The sequence below is a fragment of the Castanea sativa genome, chromosome 6 (genome assembly GCF_040712315.1).
Source record: "Castanea sativa cultivar Marrone di Chiusa Pesio chromosome 6, ASM4071231v1".
NCBI lineage: Eukaryota > Viridiplantae > Streptophyta > Magnoliopsida > Fagales > Fagaceae > Castanea > Castanea sativa.
In genome coordinates, this window is record NC_134018.1 from 4,352,392 (window position 1) to 4,368,803 (window position 16,412).

The following is a 16,412-nucleotide window of genomic DNA, read 5'->3' on the forward strand; positions in this document are numbered from 1 at the left end:
AAAAGCCTTTCCAATTTTAACTGTGACAAATAAATAAATAAACAAATAAAAAAATTCCCTCGAGTCCAATAACTACTTTCTCTGAAATCATAAAAGAGTCACCAGCGCCGTTTGGAGAGAGAAGCAGTAGCGAGAGACGAAGGTGGTGGTGGTGGTGGTGTGTAAGTGTAAGAGGGAAAGATAGAAGAAGGAGGAAAGTGATTGGGATAACGGAGAAGAAGTGAGTTAGGCTATGGCGTGAGGAGTTGAGAATTTGGTAGAGAGATCTTTAGTCGCTTTTCTCTTTTGCTTTTTTTGGGTGTCTTGCCGCGCAGTTGCGTGTTGTCAATTGGCGTGAGTCGGGAGTGTTAGAGGGAAAAGTGAAAAAATTTAGAGGGAAAGGGGAATTCTGTTCGAGGGCCGGCTGAATAGGAAAATCAATAGATGTGTTAACTCACTAATTATAGATTAATCTCTCTCTCTCCCTCTCTCCAAAATAATAAGTTGGTATTATTCTTATAAAAAAGTATTTAATATTGCATCAAATTAACCTTGATTTGATTAGTATAAAATGTTTCACATGAATTTTCGTTTTAAGCCCCAAATTATGTTGAGCTGCCTCTACGCCTCTATACCTATCCCCTAAGGAAACACTTTGACTACCTTGACCAAAAAATCCAATACACACCTTTTAAAATTTTGTTTAAAATCCTTTTTTTTTCACATTGACTTTTGAAAAATCTCTTTTAACAACAAGATACTAGTAGGCATCCTATGGATCACACGTAAGAGTGACCGAGGTAGCCCTTAGACGTGGCCCCAAGCCATCCGTGAGTTGCGGCTACTTACACAGCACTGTTCAGGGATCTTCTCCACATAAATATAGCCAAAGGGTTTGGTGGGGTGCAATAAATGTAGTGGTAGCTTCCATCCCTTCAGACATGACAAGACTGACCTCCTCATTGAAGCCCTTCCTTTACAGTGTGACCTCCTCTAGTAATGTGCCACTGACGTGGTCAAGGCTCGCCTTCTCGGTCTGGCCATCCGAGGGTAGGGTCTACTCAACATCGTCGTGGCCTCCTCCGCCTCAAATATGACAAGTGGCACTATTACCTTATTAAATTTATGTATCCCACAACATGTACTATTCTAAACTAGCATATAACCCATGTTTACACACAAGAATGCTCAATTGTAGTGGTACTATTAATGTTAAGCTTGGATTATTAAACATATAGAAAATTAGTTCAACTAAGACTTTTATATTTTGGAGTAATTAAGTTCTATAGTACAATGTCAAATAAATAAAGAAAAATTTACATTTGTGAAAGTTTAATGATCATTTGATTTTGTTATCTCATAATAATAATTGATAAGGAGTTGTGAAAAAACGATCAACTCCAGATCGTACATGGTCGTCCATGCCAAGGGTCGTCCATAGGAAAGCACATGGACGACCCACAGGTGTTCAGCATGATAAATAAGATGAGCCATCAATGGTCGTTCATACCAAGGGTCGTCCATAGGAAAGCACATGGACGACCCACAGTACTTGGGAAAATTCCAAGAATAATTCCCTTACTCAAGGTGACCATGGATAATGGTTCCAAGGCATAAGTAATACCTGAGTTCACCACTGTGCCTTCCAATAAGGAGTTTAACCGTCAACAGCAGTTACAGAAGGATGAAATATAACTCCTGTGGCAGTTATGAAAGTTACCCTTAACCCTCTAATCTCCTAAAATGCAGGGAAAGTTGCAAATCTAATAACCGTTTCTAGAGCACACTATATAAACGTCCATTTAGACTAGACAAATGTACGTTTTTTTTTTTTAATTCTTGAAAAGTGGGAACTCCAGAATTTAAGAGAAAAACTAACTTTGGCATTGGAGGGTTCTTGGCCGGTAACCCCAGTCACTTTTGATCATTGTTCTTTCTTTTTCAGGCCATCAAGACAGCTAGTAGTCCTTTGAAATCCGAAGCATCCAGCCTACTGATTTTTTTTTTCATCATCAATAATAATAATAATACTAATAATAAGACATTTGAAGATATTAAAATGGTTTTTCATCATAATGTCCAAGGATTAATTATTTAAATTAGAAAAAAAAAAACTAGATTAAGACTTAACACACATGAAAATCCAAGAGCTTACCAAAAAAAAAAAAAACACATGAACATCCAAGAGGGATATTTGTAAAATCGCCAAATTTTATGGTCGGCCAAGCCATATGACCATTGTGTACGTATAAGTGATTGATTGACAACATAATTTTGGTTGCAAGTTCAATTAATTTTGAAAAAGGATTTTAAGAATTATTAAAAATAATAATTAATTATAAACATGGCCGGGGGCCTTAGGTGAAATCTTTAAGCAGGACTTTTATTAATTATTTAAATATTAATTAGTGGAAAACTATGGACCCATTTGGAAGCTGCTCTGGACCCATTTTCTAAGCATCATAAATCCAGCATTAACAACCTTGCCTTCAGAGATAGCATTTCTACCACGATATATTCAAAATGTAACATATTACATTCATATATGAGATTATGAGGTAATAAGAATAGCTCGCTAGGCTTACAACAATGTACAACATAAAATATACTTCTTCCAGCTCTTTTGCCAAAGTCTCCATCATTCATCTTGTAACAATACTTAGACCTTCTAAAATATGTAAGACCCTTCGAAGACTAGAAATGAGGTAAACCAAAGTACAACATATACTAAGTATCCATTTGGATACAACATTTCTCCCCCAAGTCTGCATTTGCGTTTTTTAGTGGCCCCCACAGTACTATTCACGGAGCCGCAATTATTTGTGAAAAACGCATTATTAAAATTTGCTGCAGTATCCTAAGTTATACAGCTGGCCTACACCTTTTGTACTTTTGTTCATTTAAATATACCTATTCTACCTTTTTTCGGTCAAAAAAAAAAATTTGCTACAGTGTTTTTGTTTTAAAAATTATTTAGTTACAATGTTTTCAATAATAAGTTTTCAGTTTTCAGAAAAATAAGCGGTATCCAAACAGACCCTAAAAGTCCAATAACTTTGCAGCCTGGTGGTACTCCCATTTAAAAAGGTAAGTTCTAATGACCAACCTAATTCAAACCACATTATTTTGAAGGAAAAAAACCAACATGAATGTTTCACACGCTCTTTTTTCACCACCACATTCCAAAAGCTTTACAAATCTCTTCCTCCACATATCCAAACAAATCAAAACCATAAAATTTGACAACATTATCAATTAAGTTGTGTATACAAAGACTATACAACAAATCAAATGCATATCATTAATAGCACGTGTCCAAATAAAAATCAACCAAAAGAGCAACAATGACTAATATGCAAAGTAACATAGACCATCCACAGCAAGTACATAAATAGCTAAAATAAAAGATAAGTACATGAAAATAAACTATTTGCTACTAAAAGAAATAATTTCTTTCTTGATCACTCTCTCACGTAAAAGAGGCTAACTTACCTATCCTCCACATCTTTCGTAAAATTATTCATTTGTATCTTTATTGTATTGCATAATACTTATTATCTGCGGTTAATTCTTTAACAAACTATAATGTCAAGTAGGGGTGTGCACAAAACTGGGAAACTGAAAAATCAGCCGAAACTAACCAAACGATTGCCAAAATTTTAGTTCGGTTTTGGCGCAATTTGGTTTCGGTTTTCATTTCATAAAAACTGAAATTTTGGTTTTGGTGGCAAGTTTGAATGCACCGAACCAGCTAAAACTGAACTGAATTATATTATAATATATTTTATATTACATATATAATATGAAACACGGCTTGGGCTTGCAAACCTTGGGCCTCCAGCTTTTTATTTGATTTTATAAACATTGGGCCTCCGGCCTTTTTTGTTTTTTTTTTTTAAACCAATACGTTTGGGCCTACGGCCTTTTTATTTAAAATTAAAACATTGAGCCTCTTGCTATTTAAAACCAAAATAACTCATTAGATTAACTAACTAAAATTAAACTTAAACTAATTAAACTAAAAACAAAAGACATTTTTAAAAACCCTACCCTACATACCCCACGGTTCACACTTTTCAGTTTTCACTCTCACTCTCACTCTCAGACAGCCTCCACACTCCACTCTAGTCCAATTCTGCCTTTGCTGCCAGCCTCCCCTTTTCTTTCACTCTCAGTCTCTTTTGATCATTAGTGGTTCGGCTTCATTCTTTACTTATTCTGATCATCAGTTTGATTCTTCTCTCCCTCTTCCCTTTTCTTTCTTGATTTTCTTCATTCTTCAATAGCTCTCTCTCTCTCTCTCTCTCTCTCTCTCTCTCTCTCTCTCTCTCTCTCTCTCTCTCTCTCTATTGCTTTGTTTTTCTATATGTGATTAAAGTTAGGGATTTGAAAATCTCGATATGTTATTAAAGTTAAGGTTTTGAAAATCTCAAAAACTGAAAACTAACCAAAATCGAAATAAAATTGAAACCAAAAATTCCAAATTTCCAATTATTTTGGTCAATTTCAGTTGAGAACTTCACACCCGTAATATTAAGATATAACTTAACTAAGATTTAATCCCAATTAACTAGAATTGGCTACCAATTCTCATCAACTACTTGGGATTGGCCACATTTAAGTTGCCTACTCACATCTTCACTACTTTTATAAGTGTTATTTTAGGTCACTCATTCAGTTATTCTTTCTTTTTCTTCTTTTTACTTTCTATTTACATCAATTATTTTAACCAACATACTAATCAACCTCCATTGCAAACAATCTTATGCAAATTTCTCACATTTTTTAATCAAGAGGAGCCAATGATCTATAGTTGAACTAACACCTCCTAATACTTCTAACAAGGACATCAAAAATTCAAATTTCCCACTTATAATGTATTGAAAAAAAAAATCTTTTCATCAATAAAAGTTGCCCACACCTTTGAATGTCTTCGGTAGGGATAATTTCACCCTAGAATTATCGTCCATTTCACATTTTGGCCACATTCATCATGTTGCTTCTTAACAACATAAAAAATTTTATACCATAGAGCAGAACTGCTCTTAAGGTAATCCCATCAACCTATAATTTTAGGGAGGCTTTTGACACTTTTGTTTTAAACTCTCACTAGCCTATAATTTTAGGAGGATTTTAAAACATTTGTCTTATACCCAAGAGAGGAATTCTTTCCCTCTTCATGACACAAACAGTGATGAAAAAATTGCAACCTCACCCTCATTCAAAACAAAGAACAACAGAGGCAGTATTTCTGGCCTCTTCACAGCTCATAGGCCTAACGTCCTTAGACTTAACACATTTTCCAATGCAAGCTTTTTCATCAACACCAAATTATTCAAATTATGTTATGTAATAGAATAATATATATTATATTCTTACATATATATATATATATTATCTTTTTTAATTTTTTTATAACGCAATAGTATAATATTTAACAATCAAAGAGAACAAAAAAAACTTAAAACACAAAACTAAATCGTACCAACCCAACATAGAGTTATAACAAATACAAAAATTTATCAACTTAAGTAGAGATGCAGGAAAAAAAATACTGCAAAAGTTATTGTGTGTGTGTGTGTGTGTGGAGAGAGAGAGAGAGAGGGAGGGAAAAACAACATTTCTGTGATGGAAAACTATGCAAAAAATGGAAGAGAGAATAACAAATTTATAGAAGATGGTGTGAATATGAAGAGAAAAAATAAAGGAAAATGAATGGAAAGATGAATAGTGATATTAAGGTTGAAGGTAGTGGAGAGATGAAAATGTAAGGGAGGGAAAAACGAAGAGATAAAATAAAGAAAGAGGAAAAGTGATATTAAGATTGAGGGTAGCGGGAAAATGTAAAGGTAAAGACATGAGAAAGGTTGGAGAAAGTGCAATTATTAAAAAAAATAAATGTTAAAAAACAATTATAGAAAAATTGAAAAGAAAAAGGATAATGACATGGATGCTGACATGACTCAATGTGAGCACAGTAACATTAAACGCTACACTTCAGCTTTTAGTAATATATAAATATAGATTAAAAAAACTGTCAAAACATTAATTGCTTTTTTTTTCTATAAAAACTTTCTTTAAATGAATTGTTAACCATTACCTTAAGGACATTCGTTAGCATTTTCTTTTAAAAACTAGCTCTTTAAGATGAGATTGTAATATACTTGTACAACATTGGATTTACCATAATTCACTAGCACCACAGTGTATATCAATGGTGTAATTCGTTTTTTTTTTTTTTTTTTTTTTTTTACTTATTATTTTTTAAAATTTTTAATTTTTAAAATTTTTTTATACAAGATAAAATTCTACTTTAACCTAATCTAAGTGTATATGTATATGAAGCTTCCTCTCTCCTGGAGACTTGAACCCCAGCTCTTGCTCCTCACACCCCACAAGCATTTATACTTGTGGAGTGATCATCGCACAAAGGGTGTGCGGTAGTTTTACTTATTATGACTAAAGGGTGCATTTGAATATTCCATGCTGGTTTGACTCTGAAAATATATGCATTTCATTTTATTTAAGGGTTTATTTGCAACCATCCTATGCCTTCAGCAACTATTTAAGGCACAATCAACTAAACCGTGTGGCGGAAACTGGTTATTGAGTAGACCTTCACCCTCACATGGCTTTGCCTATAAGGGTGAGGTTTTTTGTTTGTGAGCTCTGTATTGAAGAAGAGAACGCCACACACTTTTTAGGGAACATGTACAATTAATTAGCCAGCAACAAATGCCTTAGCCATGGCACACGTAAATTAAGAGAGGAAGAAAATTGAGATCAAACTTGAAACTTACTTAAATATTGTATAGTTTTCATCTAAGCAAGCAAAGAAAAAAAATCTATGCAAAATAATGTGTCTCACAGGGAGTAAACAAAATTGCTCCATACATAGCCATTTATACCTCAATTACTACCTCAACCAGCGCAAAACTGTCATCCAGCTCTAAATCCCAATTGCTCAACAAAACAAAATTTCAACTTCTAGTTCCTCAATACCTCCTCTGCAAATGGGCCAAATGTTAGGACCTAGTTCAAATGCAGACCAGAAACTTTTTGCACAAAATGTGAAAAAAAAATTTATGCATATATACTACATGAACATGGAAAATCCAATGAAAAGGTGTAGTTCAATGCTCCTGAAAGATTTTATGCATGTTTAGCAAGTGAATATGAACGCCAAGCATCTACTCCTTTTGTAAGAACAAGTTAAGGGTGAGGTTGTGGATTCGAGAGCTACTTAACATGTGTGTAACTTATCAATTAAGAAAAAAAGTTAATACTGACCTAAATCAATTATGGTAATCAAACCAATTATTTTACAACTTTTAATCTAAAGACTGTACTACATAAAAAAGAGGGCATAGTCAGTTCCATACGAGTGTTGTGAAGAAGAGTGCAAGAAGAATTTGTGACCCAATACCAATATTTTGCTCAACACGATATTGTCACTACTAAGTGTGGATTTGTTTAGCAACACACCTGCGTTGCTTCTGCATTTGCGTTTTTTGGCTAGTCTTATGGCACTGTTCATGGACCAGCTAAAGCACAAAAACGCGTGAACAGTATCAAGGGAACAGTGTTTTCCCATTTAAAAAATGAGAGATGATACGTCTAAAACATTTTTATAACAAATCACAGATGGTTAGTTATTATTGGTTCAAGTTTGAACCTAACACTTAGATTACTTTTTGGCCTAAACAATAACAACCAGTAACAACCTGCCACTTAGGATTTGTTGTAAAAATGTTGTGGACATATCATTTCTCTTAAAAAATATTTTGCTATAATGTTTTCAATAATAAGTTTTCAATTTTCAGCAAATAAGTAGTATCCAAACAAACCCTGAGGGATTTATATTTCACTATTCATGCCCCCAAAAGTGTACCTACTTTTTCCATTCTACAAGCCCTACCATGTGGACCCATGAAGAGCTACCATGAGACCAGAAAATATAAGAGTTAGAATAGAAGCAAAAAAGCAGTGACCCTAATATTAGACAAAGTTTATAAATTTAGAATTTATATTTGGGAAAAGTTTATGGACGCCTATAAGGGCATTAGTTTACAAACTACTTTTTATCATTCATCATAACATTTACCAAACATACCACTTCTCAAGGGAAATGTGAATTCATGGATGCAAGACACTTAATATAAAAATCATATACTAGATAGGACATACCTTGCGTTTCTTAAGTTTCCCCTTTCCACTACCATTACCAAAGCCTGTTGCTTGTTCGCTGTTATCATCCTCTAACGGTAAAGCTTTGATTTCATCATAGAAACTTTCCGTCAAACCTAGCAACCTGGTAAAAAAAATGAGAAAACAGTCAGACCGAAAACAGTATAAAACACCAAACATTTTGTATTTTAACAAATACAAATCAATAAATGAGATAAGAAAACCACTGCAACCAATATTATTTTTACTCTGCATACCCACTTCTTGATTTCTTCAAATGTTTCTCCTTCTTCTTTTCCATCTTCGTCATAGGAGCACAAGTAAAAAGCTCTTCTTCCTGCCGAGCATACTTCTCCATTTTTGCCTTATACCTAGAAACCTCAACACTTTCAGCTCCTATAATTTCTCTGACCTGTATTTTGACCATCAACAACAATAGATCACGATTATCATACATGGAAGACATTCATGTCTATAGTAACCCCATAAAAGCAGTCCACAACCAACCTCTTCAGGTCTCCCCTCCATATTATCCATCATCTCACGCATAAAATCACTCTGCCTAGATTGTCGAAGCACCTGTTTCTCCTTTCTCAAGGCATTCCTTTCCTTTTTTGAGATTTTATCTTCCTCCATAACAACAGGGACAAGTTTGGGGGGTCGATACGCACCACCACCACCTTCCTAAAACATATAAACATAATCTTAGAAAACAAATATCACAAGTTTGTTTCTCATTTTGGTAATAGATAGTTTAAAAGAGAGGAACTTAATATTTGAACTTGATACTTCAATATCTTGACTCACCGGAGGTACTATATCATATTGGGGAGCAAGCATGTCAGGGTTTGGATGATACATCAATGGATCCTCTATCCTCTTGGAGGCATCCGATTCCTTTTTACTTGGACCTACAACTTCTATTGTATCTGTGGTAACCCTTGTAAGCTTACGGATTTGGTATTGGAGTTTTTTGTCAATTGGTCGTATCTGTCATAAATAGAGAGAACAATTCTGTAATAGGCATAACACAGGGTTATTAAAAGATAAGATAAATAGAAACAAATCCAGACCTTCTCCAAAAACAATCTTGTCTCTATTAGGCTCCGAACCACAGGATGCCCCTCAATTGAGAAACCTTTTTCTTTGCGAAGTAGATAATAGACCAGTGACTGGCAATAGTTTAGGAGAAGCAAATGTTTGGTTTCAAGATAGCTTATCCCATCTGCTGTCGGGAATTGATTTGCTTTCACCTAATGTATGAGTCAAAAATGAATCACTAATCATAATGATGACGACAGATATGATATATTTGGTCACTTGTAAGGTGAAAAATAGCAATCATGAATAATTCAAACAAGCTAATGTTTTTTTTTTTCTTTTTTAAATCACAAACAAGCTAATGTTTTTGTATCTAAATACTTGCAATAGTTGCTTAATGCTGCAGAGCTTCCAATAGAGCGTGTACAATAATAATCCCATGTATTTGATATATGCATCATCTATGAGCGGCGGAACTACTAAACGAGTCGTGGTTAAAATTTTCAGAAAATTCTAATGTAGCACTCTTAAATTGGATAAATCTTATGTTTGTTATTACTTTGGCCCCTCTCACTCTTAAATATAGTTCCACCATTTTGTGAGAGGGAGCATGCATATACCTGATAAATGAGATGCTTTCTCGAGCATGTAAGGTGAACTACCATACAAAAGCAACAATTTTGCAGCAGTTATATAATTGGAATCAAAACCACCCCTACCTTAGAAGTTAAAACTTGTACTTTAGTCCTTACAGTATCTAACCCTTCCTTCATCTCTTTCAACAATGTAGCTAATTGGGGGGCTTGTCTGCAATCACAACAGGGTTACAAAAAAATTCATAAAATTCATGAACTTGAGTGGGTCTTTCATTGAGTTTTCTACAACACAAACAAGTGCCAAGTACTAAGTACGAGCAGCAGATATACAGATAGGTAAAAACTTACTTTTTAACTGTGTTATTGGAATTTGAGCTGGTAGTCCCTTCCATATTTGAATTCAAAACTTTGCAATCATTTTATCAAACACAAATAGACCGGTATACAATTAATTTGACAATCAGGAAAAATTAAAAGAGATGACCCTCAAAGAAAATTCAGTTTTTAAATACACAAAGTATCGGTCGGTTTAAACCAGAGAAATAGAGATTGAAGAGAACATACCCTAAGGCCTCGTTTGGAAGGAAGGAATGGAATGGAATGGAAAGGAATGAAAAGAATAATTTTAGAATATTCTTCCCTTTTATAGTTTGGGAGTTTTAATGGAGGGCATGGAAAGTTCATTCTCTTATTTGGGAGTTTAAGCCGGAGGGAATGAAATGGGTAGGAGGGAACACTCATCCCTCTCCGTTTCTTTAATATCTCAAATTTCATTCTCCTCGAAATTGGGAGAAATGGGAGGGAATGGAATTAGATTTAGTAATTTTTTTTTACTAAAACTCCCAAAATACCCATATATATTCAACCCTTTATTTTAAAATAGAAGTCTAACGCTCTGTTTGTTTCAATGAAAAATCTTGTGTAAAGATAGTTTTCCTTATTTTTCAATGTTTGGTAGCTTAAAAAAATATGAGTCAAAGGAAAACTATCTTTAGTCAATATAAAAAGTATGGCTTATTTTTAGAGATTGTTTTCCATTAAATTTTTTTAGAAAACAACTCTATCTCACAGCAAGCTAAATAAGGAAAGTTAAGAGGTTGTTTTTCAACTTATTTAAAGTTGCTACCAAACATTGAAAAATGAGATAGTTTTATAGAAAATGCTTTTTAGAAAATAACTCATTTTCTAGAAAACATCATTATTGAAACAAACAGAGTGTAATAGTAATATTGTCATAAAATGATTCCATTCCATTCCCTCCATGTTACTCCCACACAAGATTACTTACATTCCATTCATTTTCATTCATTTCCATTCATTTATTTTAAAACATCCAATCAAGGTTACTTAATTTCATTCTGTTAAGTTTATTTAGACCCCTTAAACATACAATTGGATTAACCTAGTTAACAAGCCAAGTTATTACTTAGTCCAAATTCCAGATCTAGGTTAACACAATCATATAATCATATCAATGCAAAGTGCGGAATATAAAAATACAAAGATATGATGACCCAGGAAAACCATACCGGTAAAAAACCTGGGGAGGATTTAATCTAGCTATTCTCAAGGTAAACCTAAATCCACTATGAAAGAATCGAAGTGTATAATAGTAACTTAGACCACTAACATCCTATTGCTACCCACCAATAAAACTTACTGACACGACCACATTCAAGCTCTAAGACCATGGACTCTTTCTTTCTTGGATTCTTCGATAAGTACAAGCACCCACGCTTGTGTATTTTTAAGCTCTTATGGTAGCAACTGGATGATCATCAAGTTCTCGAAGAAATCTCCTTCTTGATAATCCCAAGCTTGTGTGAAGGCAAGCACCTCTCAAATCTTACAAGAGATTCACACAAACAACAATATAAGCAACAAAAACTCTAGAGAGATTTTGGGTACAAACCCTAGATACAAAAAGAGACACACTCTTCTCTCTCTTAGAAGTATTTAAAAACGTGCTTAGGGTTTGCCTTTTATACCAGGGGCAAAACATAAAACCCTACACGTTATATGGGCTTAGGGCTGAGTTGGAAAATCTGCAGAAAAAAAAATCTGCACGACTTTCGATTGATCGAGTCTAATCCTCAATCGATCGAGTCAGGCAGAAATGCATAGTAACTTCTGCAGTTAACTCAATTCCAACTTTACATAAATCACATACTTTGAGCAAGTTTAAAACACTACTAGACACCTGTTTTTGATCATGGTTTGCCAATAATACATATTAGAGTTCTAATACATTAGTTCCTAAGTACTTAGAACCTAACACATTACATTCTATTCTTTTCCATTCCTTTCCCTTATTTAAATACATTTCATTCTCTTATGATCATTATTATCCATTACATTTCATTCTATTCCTTTATGAACTCCCAAACGAAGCCTAAGATAGAGTGCTGATGAACGAGGGAGGCATAGAGAGGTGGCAAGGAGCGGTGTGAAGGTAGGGTATTTTGTTTTTGTTTTGATTTAATGTATAAAACGACGTGGTTTTGTGTTATAAGGAGAGAAAATAAATTAAAAAAATTATTTTTTTGGTTTGGCTCAAACCCAAGACGTAAAATATTGCAACGCACGTGTCTAACCACAGTCTTGCTGCTTTCCTTAAGTTTGTATAGACTTTTGTTTGTTTGGATTTGGTGTTTGCATTTTCCAAGTCCGCATTTTTTACCCTTTTTTTTTTAAGTCCAGCGCTTGTTGCACTGTTCATGGGATATGAACAGTGCAATCAGGCATATGAACAATAATCAAAGCTCAAACAGTAACTTTTTTATTATTTTTAATTGTTTTCAGTTTTCAAAAAAATAAGCGGTATCCAAACGCACATAGTTAATCTTTTTTTGAGAGAGAGTTAATCTTAATTATCTAATAATTATGTATTCATATTTGTTTAATGATAAGAAGAGTGATACATAAAAACTCATCCTAATTAGGAGATCATTTGTGAATAGTCACTTAAAATGTCATTTGGTGAATAGTCAAGTACTTCTGGCGGTGAATAGTTACTTTGACAATTAAGAGTTTATTTGGATACTGCTTATTTTACTGAAACTAAAAACTTATTCCTGAAAGTGATGATGCGAAGAAAATCAGTAGGCTGGATGTTTCGGATTAGAGAGAACTACTGGCTGTCTTGATGGCCTGAAAAAGGAAGAAAAGTGATCAAAGGTGACTGGGGTCGCCGGCCAAGAACCCTCCGATGCCAAAGTTAGTTTTTCTCTCTCAAATTTTGGAGTTTCAACTTTTTAGGAAATGTCAAAACGTACCTTTGTTTGGTCTGAATAAGCGTTTATATAGTGTCCTAAGAACAGTTATTAGACTTGTAATCTCCCCTGGATTTAAGGAGATGTGAGGGTTCAGGAATAACTTCCACAACTGTTTAGGAGTTACATTTTTCTCACATAACGATCACTGAAAGTTATGCGTGTGATAAGGAGTTGTTGTACACACTCAAGAATTTTCCTAAGTGTCAAGGGCTCGTCTAGGGGTCCTCTTGTCGAGCATACCTTGCTTCCAAGGAAGGTCATTCCTCTATGGATGACCTTCTTATAGATGAGGTTGATGGCTCCCTTGGACAAGACGATGCGGCCTCGTCAAATTTGACCATGCGAAGCTTGTCCAAGCACCTTTCTGCATGGACGAGCTTTTATAGATGAGGTTCTTATGACCTTTGCTTTCTTGGTCTTGTCCTGGACACCCTTCATGGACGATATTAGAGTTCGTATTTTATCATACCCCATCAGAAAGTACTGTAAATAAAGGTACCAAAAAGTGCAATGGGGCCATGAATAGTACCAAAAATTAGTTGAATAGTAAAATATTTTAACTTTTCCGTCCCAATTCAAACGCAAACTAACTGTCAATAATACTCCTTGACAGAAATGAGTATTAATAGAAAACCAAAGTTTAAATTGAGGGGGTCCTTAGTCTAGTTTAGCCTTCTCCTTAGAAACTCTTTGGTGGATATGAGTGTGTACACAACGGGCAAGGTGAGCTTTTTTTACAAGGAAAAACTAGGAGAATTCCTTCATAATTTTTCAATTTGCGGTAAGTTTTTCTCTATAGATTACTTAAAAAACAATGGTATATCCGTATATGGTATGTTAATTTCTTCCGATGTTTTAGATTTCTTATATTTTCGACCATAACAAGGGTTGTAACTTGTAATAACAGGAGTACATATATAAAAGTGTTTAATGTGCCAGGAATGTAGCCTATAATATAGGATTAATACATCATTGAGCATTTCTTCTGAACTCAGTCAAAATAAAACCAATGGTTTCTAATCTGTTTCCTACTAATACTAGCCCAATGGTAATGACTTAGTATTAACCATTCATTTCAAAGCTGCTAGGTGGGACTTGAGGACGCGATGCCTTGATCTCTTCTAAAGGAGAGGCAATTATATATGACAAGGCCAAAAGCTCAATGGAATATGCAATCAACATTGTTTACAATAAAAATGGAATTTTCTTTTTCCCCAATAAGAGCAACCACACCAGATCAGCTAAAATCCTCTAAAATAAAAAAAAAAAAAATACAACTTTTACACATTTTGTGCAAAAAAACACCCACATCAGTGAGTGTAAAAATGGGCAAAAATGTGCAAAACCATAAACGAGCTACAGTACCATGTAAATTTACACGGGTACTGTAACACATGTATAACTTATTTTATTAATTTTTTCTCTCTTCTCTCTCCACCTCACTCTCTTTTTCTCTCGGACTACTGAACCGGTGCTCTCTCAAGTCTCGCCCCAATCGCCGTGCCGCCGCTGCTCACCCCGATCACCGCTGCATCAACGATCACTACCGCTGCATCAACGATCTGATGTTTCGCCTCGCGTCGCGTCTGATCGCCGCTCACCCCGATCTCTGATCGTTGATGGTTTCGTCTCACGTCGCCGCTGCTTTCACCTCGCCGTTCTCTGATCGCCGTTGCTTTCTCCTCGCCTCGCCGCTGCTCTGATCATTGATGGTTTCGCCTCACGTCACCGCTGTTATCGCCTCGCGTCGCCGCTGCTTTGATCGTTAATTCGTGGCTTTTGATGGTTTTGATTTGTGGGTTTGATGATTTTGATGAGTGGGTTTGGGATTTTGATCAGTGGGTTTTGATGATTTTGATTAGTGGTTTTGGGATTTTGACGGTGGGTTGATGATGGAGGCTGGCTTGATGGTGGTGGTTGTGTGGGTTGTTGATGGTGGCCGGTTCCGCTGCTCTGAGGGTTAACGGTGGCTGGGTATTATTTATGAATGAATATTTTATTTGTACAAACATGTATAATAAAGGAACTGATGTGAGGACTTTGTAAAAGTGATAGTGTAAAATAGAAAAAGTAGATTTTTTGTGTAAAATAGAGGAAATTTTTAAAAGAGCTGATGTGGTTGCTCTAAAGTGAGTTTTCCAAATGATCATCTATTGTAATTTAGATTTTAGTATCTGTTATTTAAATTTCTGACGGCCTCTGGTGTTTATATGAATTTATTCTCCATTAAAGTACTATAGTAATACAAAAACAATCATTAGGTTTTAGTAAAGTTAAGTAATTCTAAATGGCGATCGTGAATAGATCGATGGGAATTTTTCTTCTAGAGAGAACAAGATAACTTTGCTATTAAAGGAAATAATACAACCATTTGCTTGTCTATTGTTAGGTTTATGCCTAACTTTGATTAAAAAATGGATGGAATGAGGCCATTTACATTGATTAGGAGAATAAAGCACTAAACATTTGGAATGTAGGATCAATTCCCTCAAGAAAAACAATTCAAAGGGGGGAATTTTATCATCGTATTTCATAATTTCTTGAAAAGGACGTGATCATTGTATTCTAGTTAAAACCAGAAGTTAAGAATTTGTGGATACCCTTCCATTTGAAAGTTTGCATGGAGATGGAGTGTGACGTTTTTGTCTTGAAGGATAATTTCTTTGTTACTTATTCAAAGCACCAAATAAGTATGTCTATGTGCTTCCCACGCTCAAAGTTTTTATGCAAAGAATCCAAATTGTGTGAAAGTCTATCTATATTCTTGACTAATAATAGTTATTACTGCTAGCTTCTTCATAGGGGAAAAACACACAAGCAGTTATTTGATTTAGTGTGAAGTTGATAAATAAAAAAATGGAGTTATTTGTGGGGAAGACGGATGAAAGTTAATTAATAAAGAATTATGCAAAACTGTAGTTGATTTTCTGTTCTTGAATTTTATTGTATCTAATAAAAAAAAACCTTGATTTTTTTTTTTTTTTATTTTTGTTACTTTACTTTTGTAACATAATTGTTTAATTTTCTTTTGATATTGCAAGAACATTTAAGTACGGATATGTCTGAAAAATCAGAAGACAAGATCAAACCTAGCTACTCTCTTTGTGGTAGTAGAGATTATAGGAAATATTCTGCTCATTGCATAAAAAATATAAGCCTTTAAGTTAACTACAGGAGGTAGGTGTGTTCTGTTTTTGGTATTCCAAACCCATTTTCTTGTGCTTTACATTTTCCCCTACCTTTGTACTTTTACTCAATAGTACTTGTAGGTAATCTCATGCCATAATACATTAAAAATAAAGTAATATAAAAAATATAGGTAACTTCTTTTTTC

The 16,412-nt window shown here is 34.4% G+C and overlaps 1 protein-coding gene and 1 pseudogene across 1 annotated transcript; both read right to left on the bottom strand.

The window, feature by feature from the left end:
• LOC142638850 (serine/threonine-protein kinase ZRK1-like) overlaps window positions 1–16,412 on the bottom strand; it is an 83,747-nt pseudogene that overhangs the window by 46,935 nt on the left and 20,400 nt on the right.
• On the bottom strand, window positions 6,745–10,195 carry LOC142638264 (uncharacterized). Its single transcript, XM_075812284.1, has 8 exons — window positions 10,152–10,195; window positions 9,960–10,014; window positions 9,240–9,419; window positions 8,974–9,156; window positions 8,674–8,850; window positions 8,424–8,578; window positions 8,167–8,290; window positions 6,745–6,986 (listed from the first exon to the last, which is right to left on the bottom strand). The coding sequence occupies exons 1-8, from the start codon at window positions 10,193–10,195 to the stop codon at window positions 6,975–6,977; spliced, it is 930 nt and encodes a 309-aa protein (XP_075668399.1). The 3' UTR covers window positions 6,745–6,974.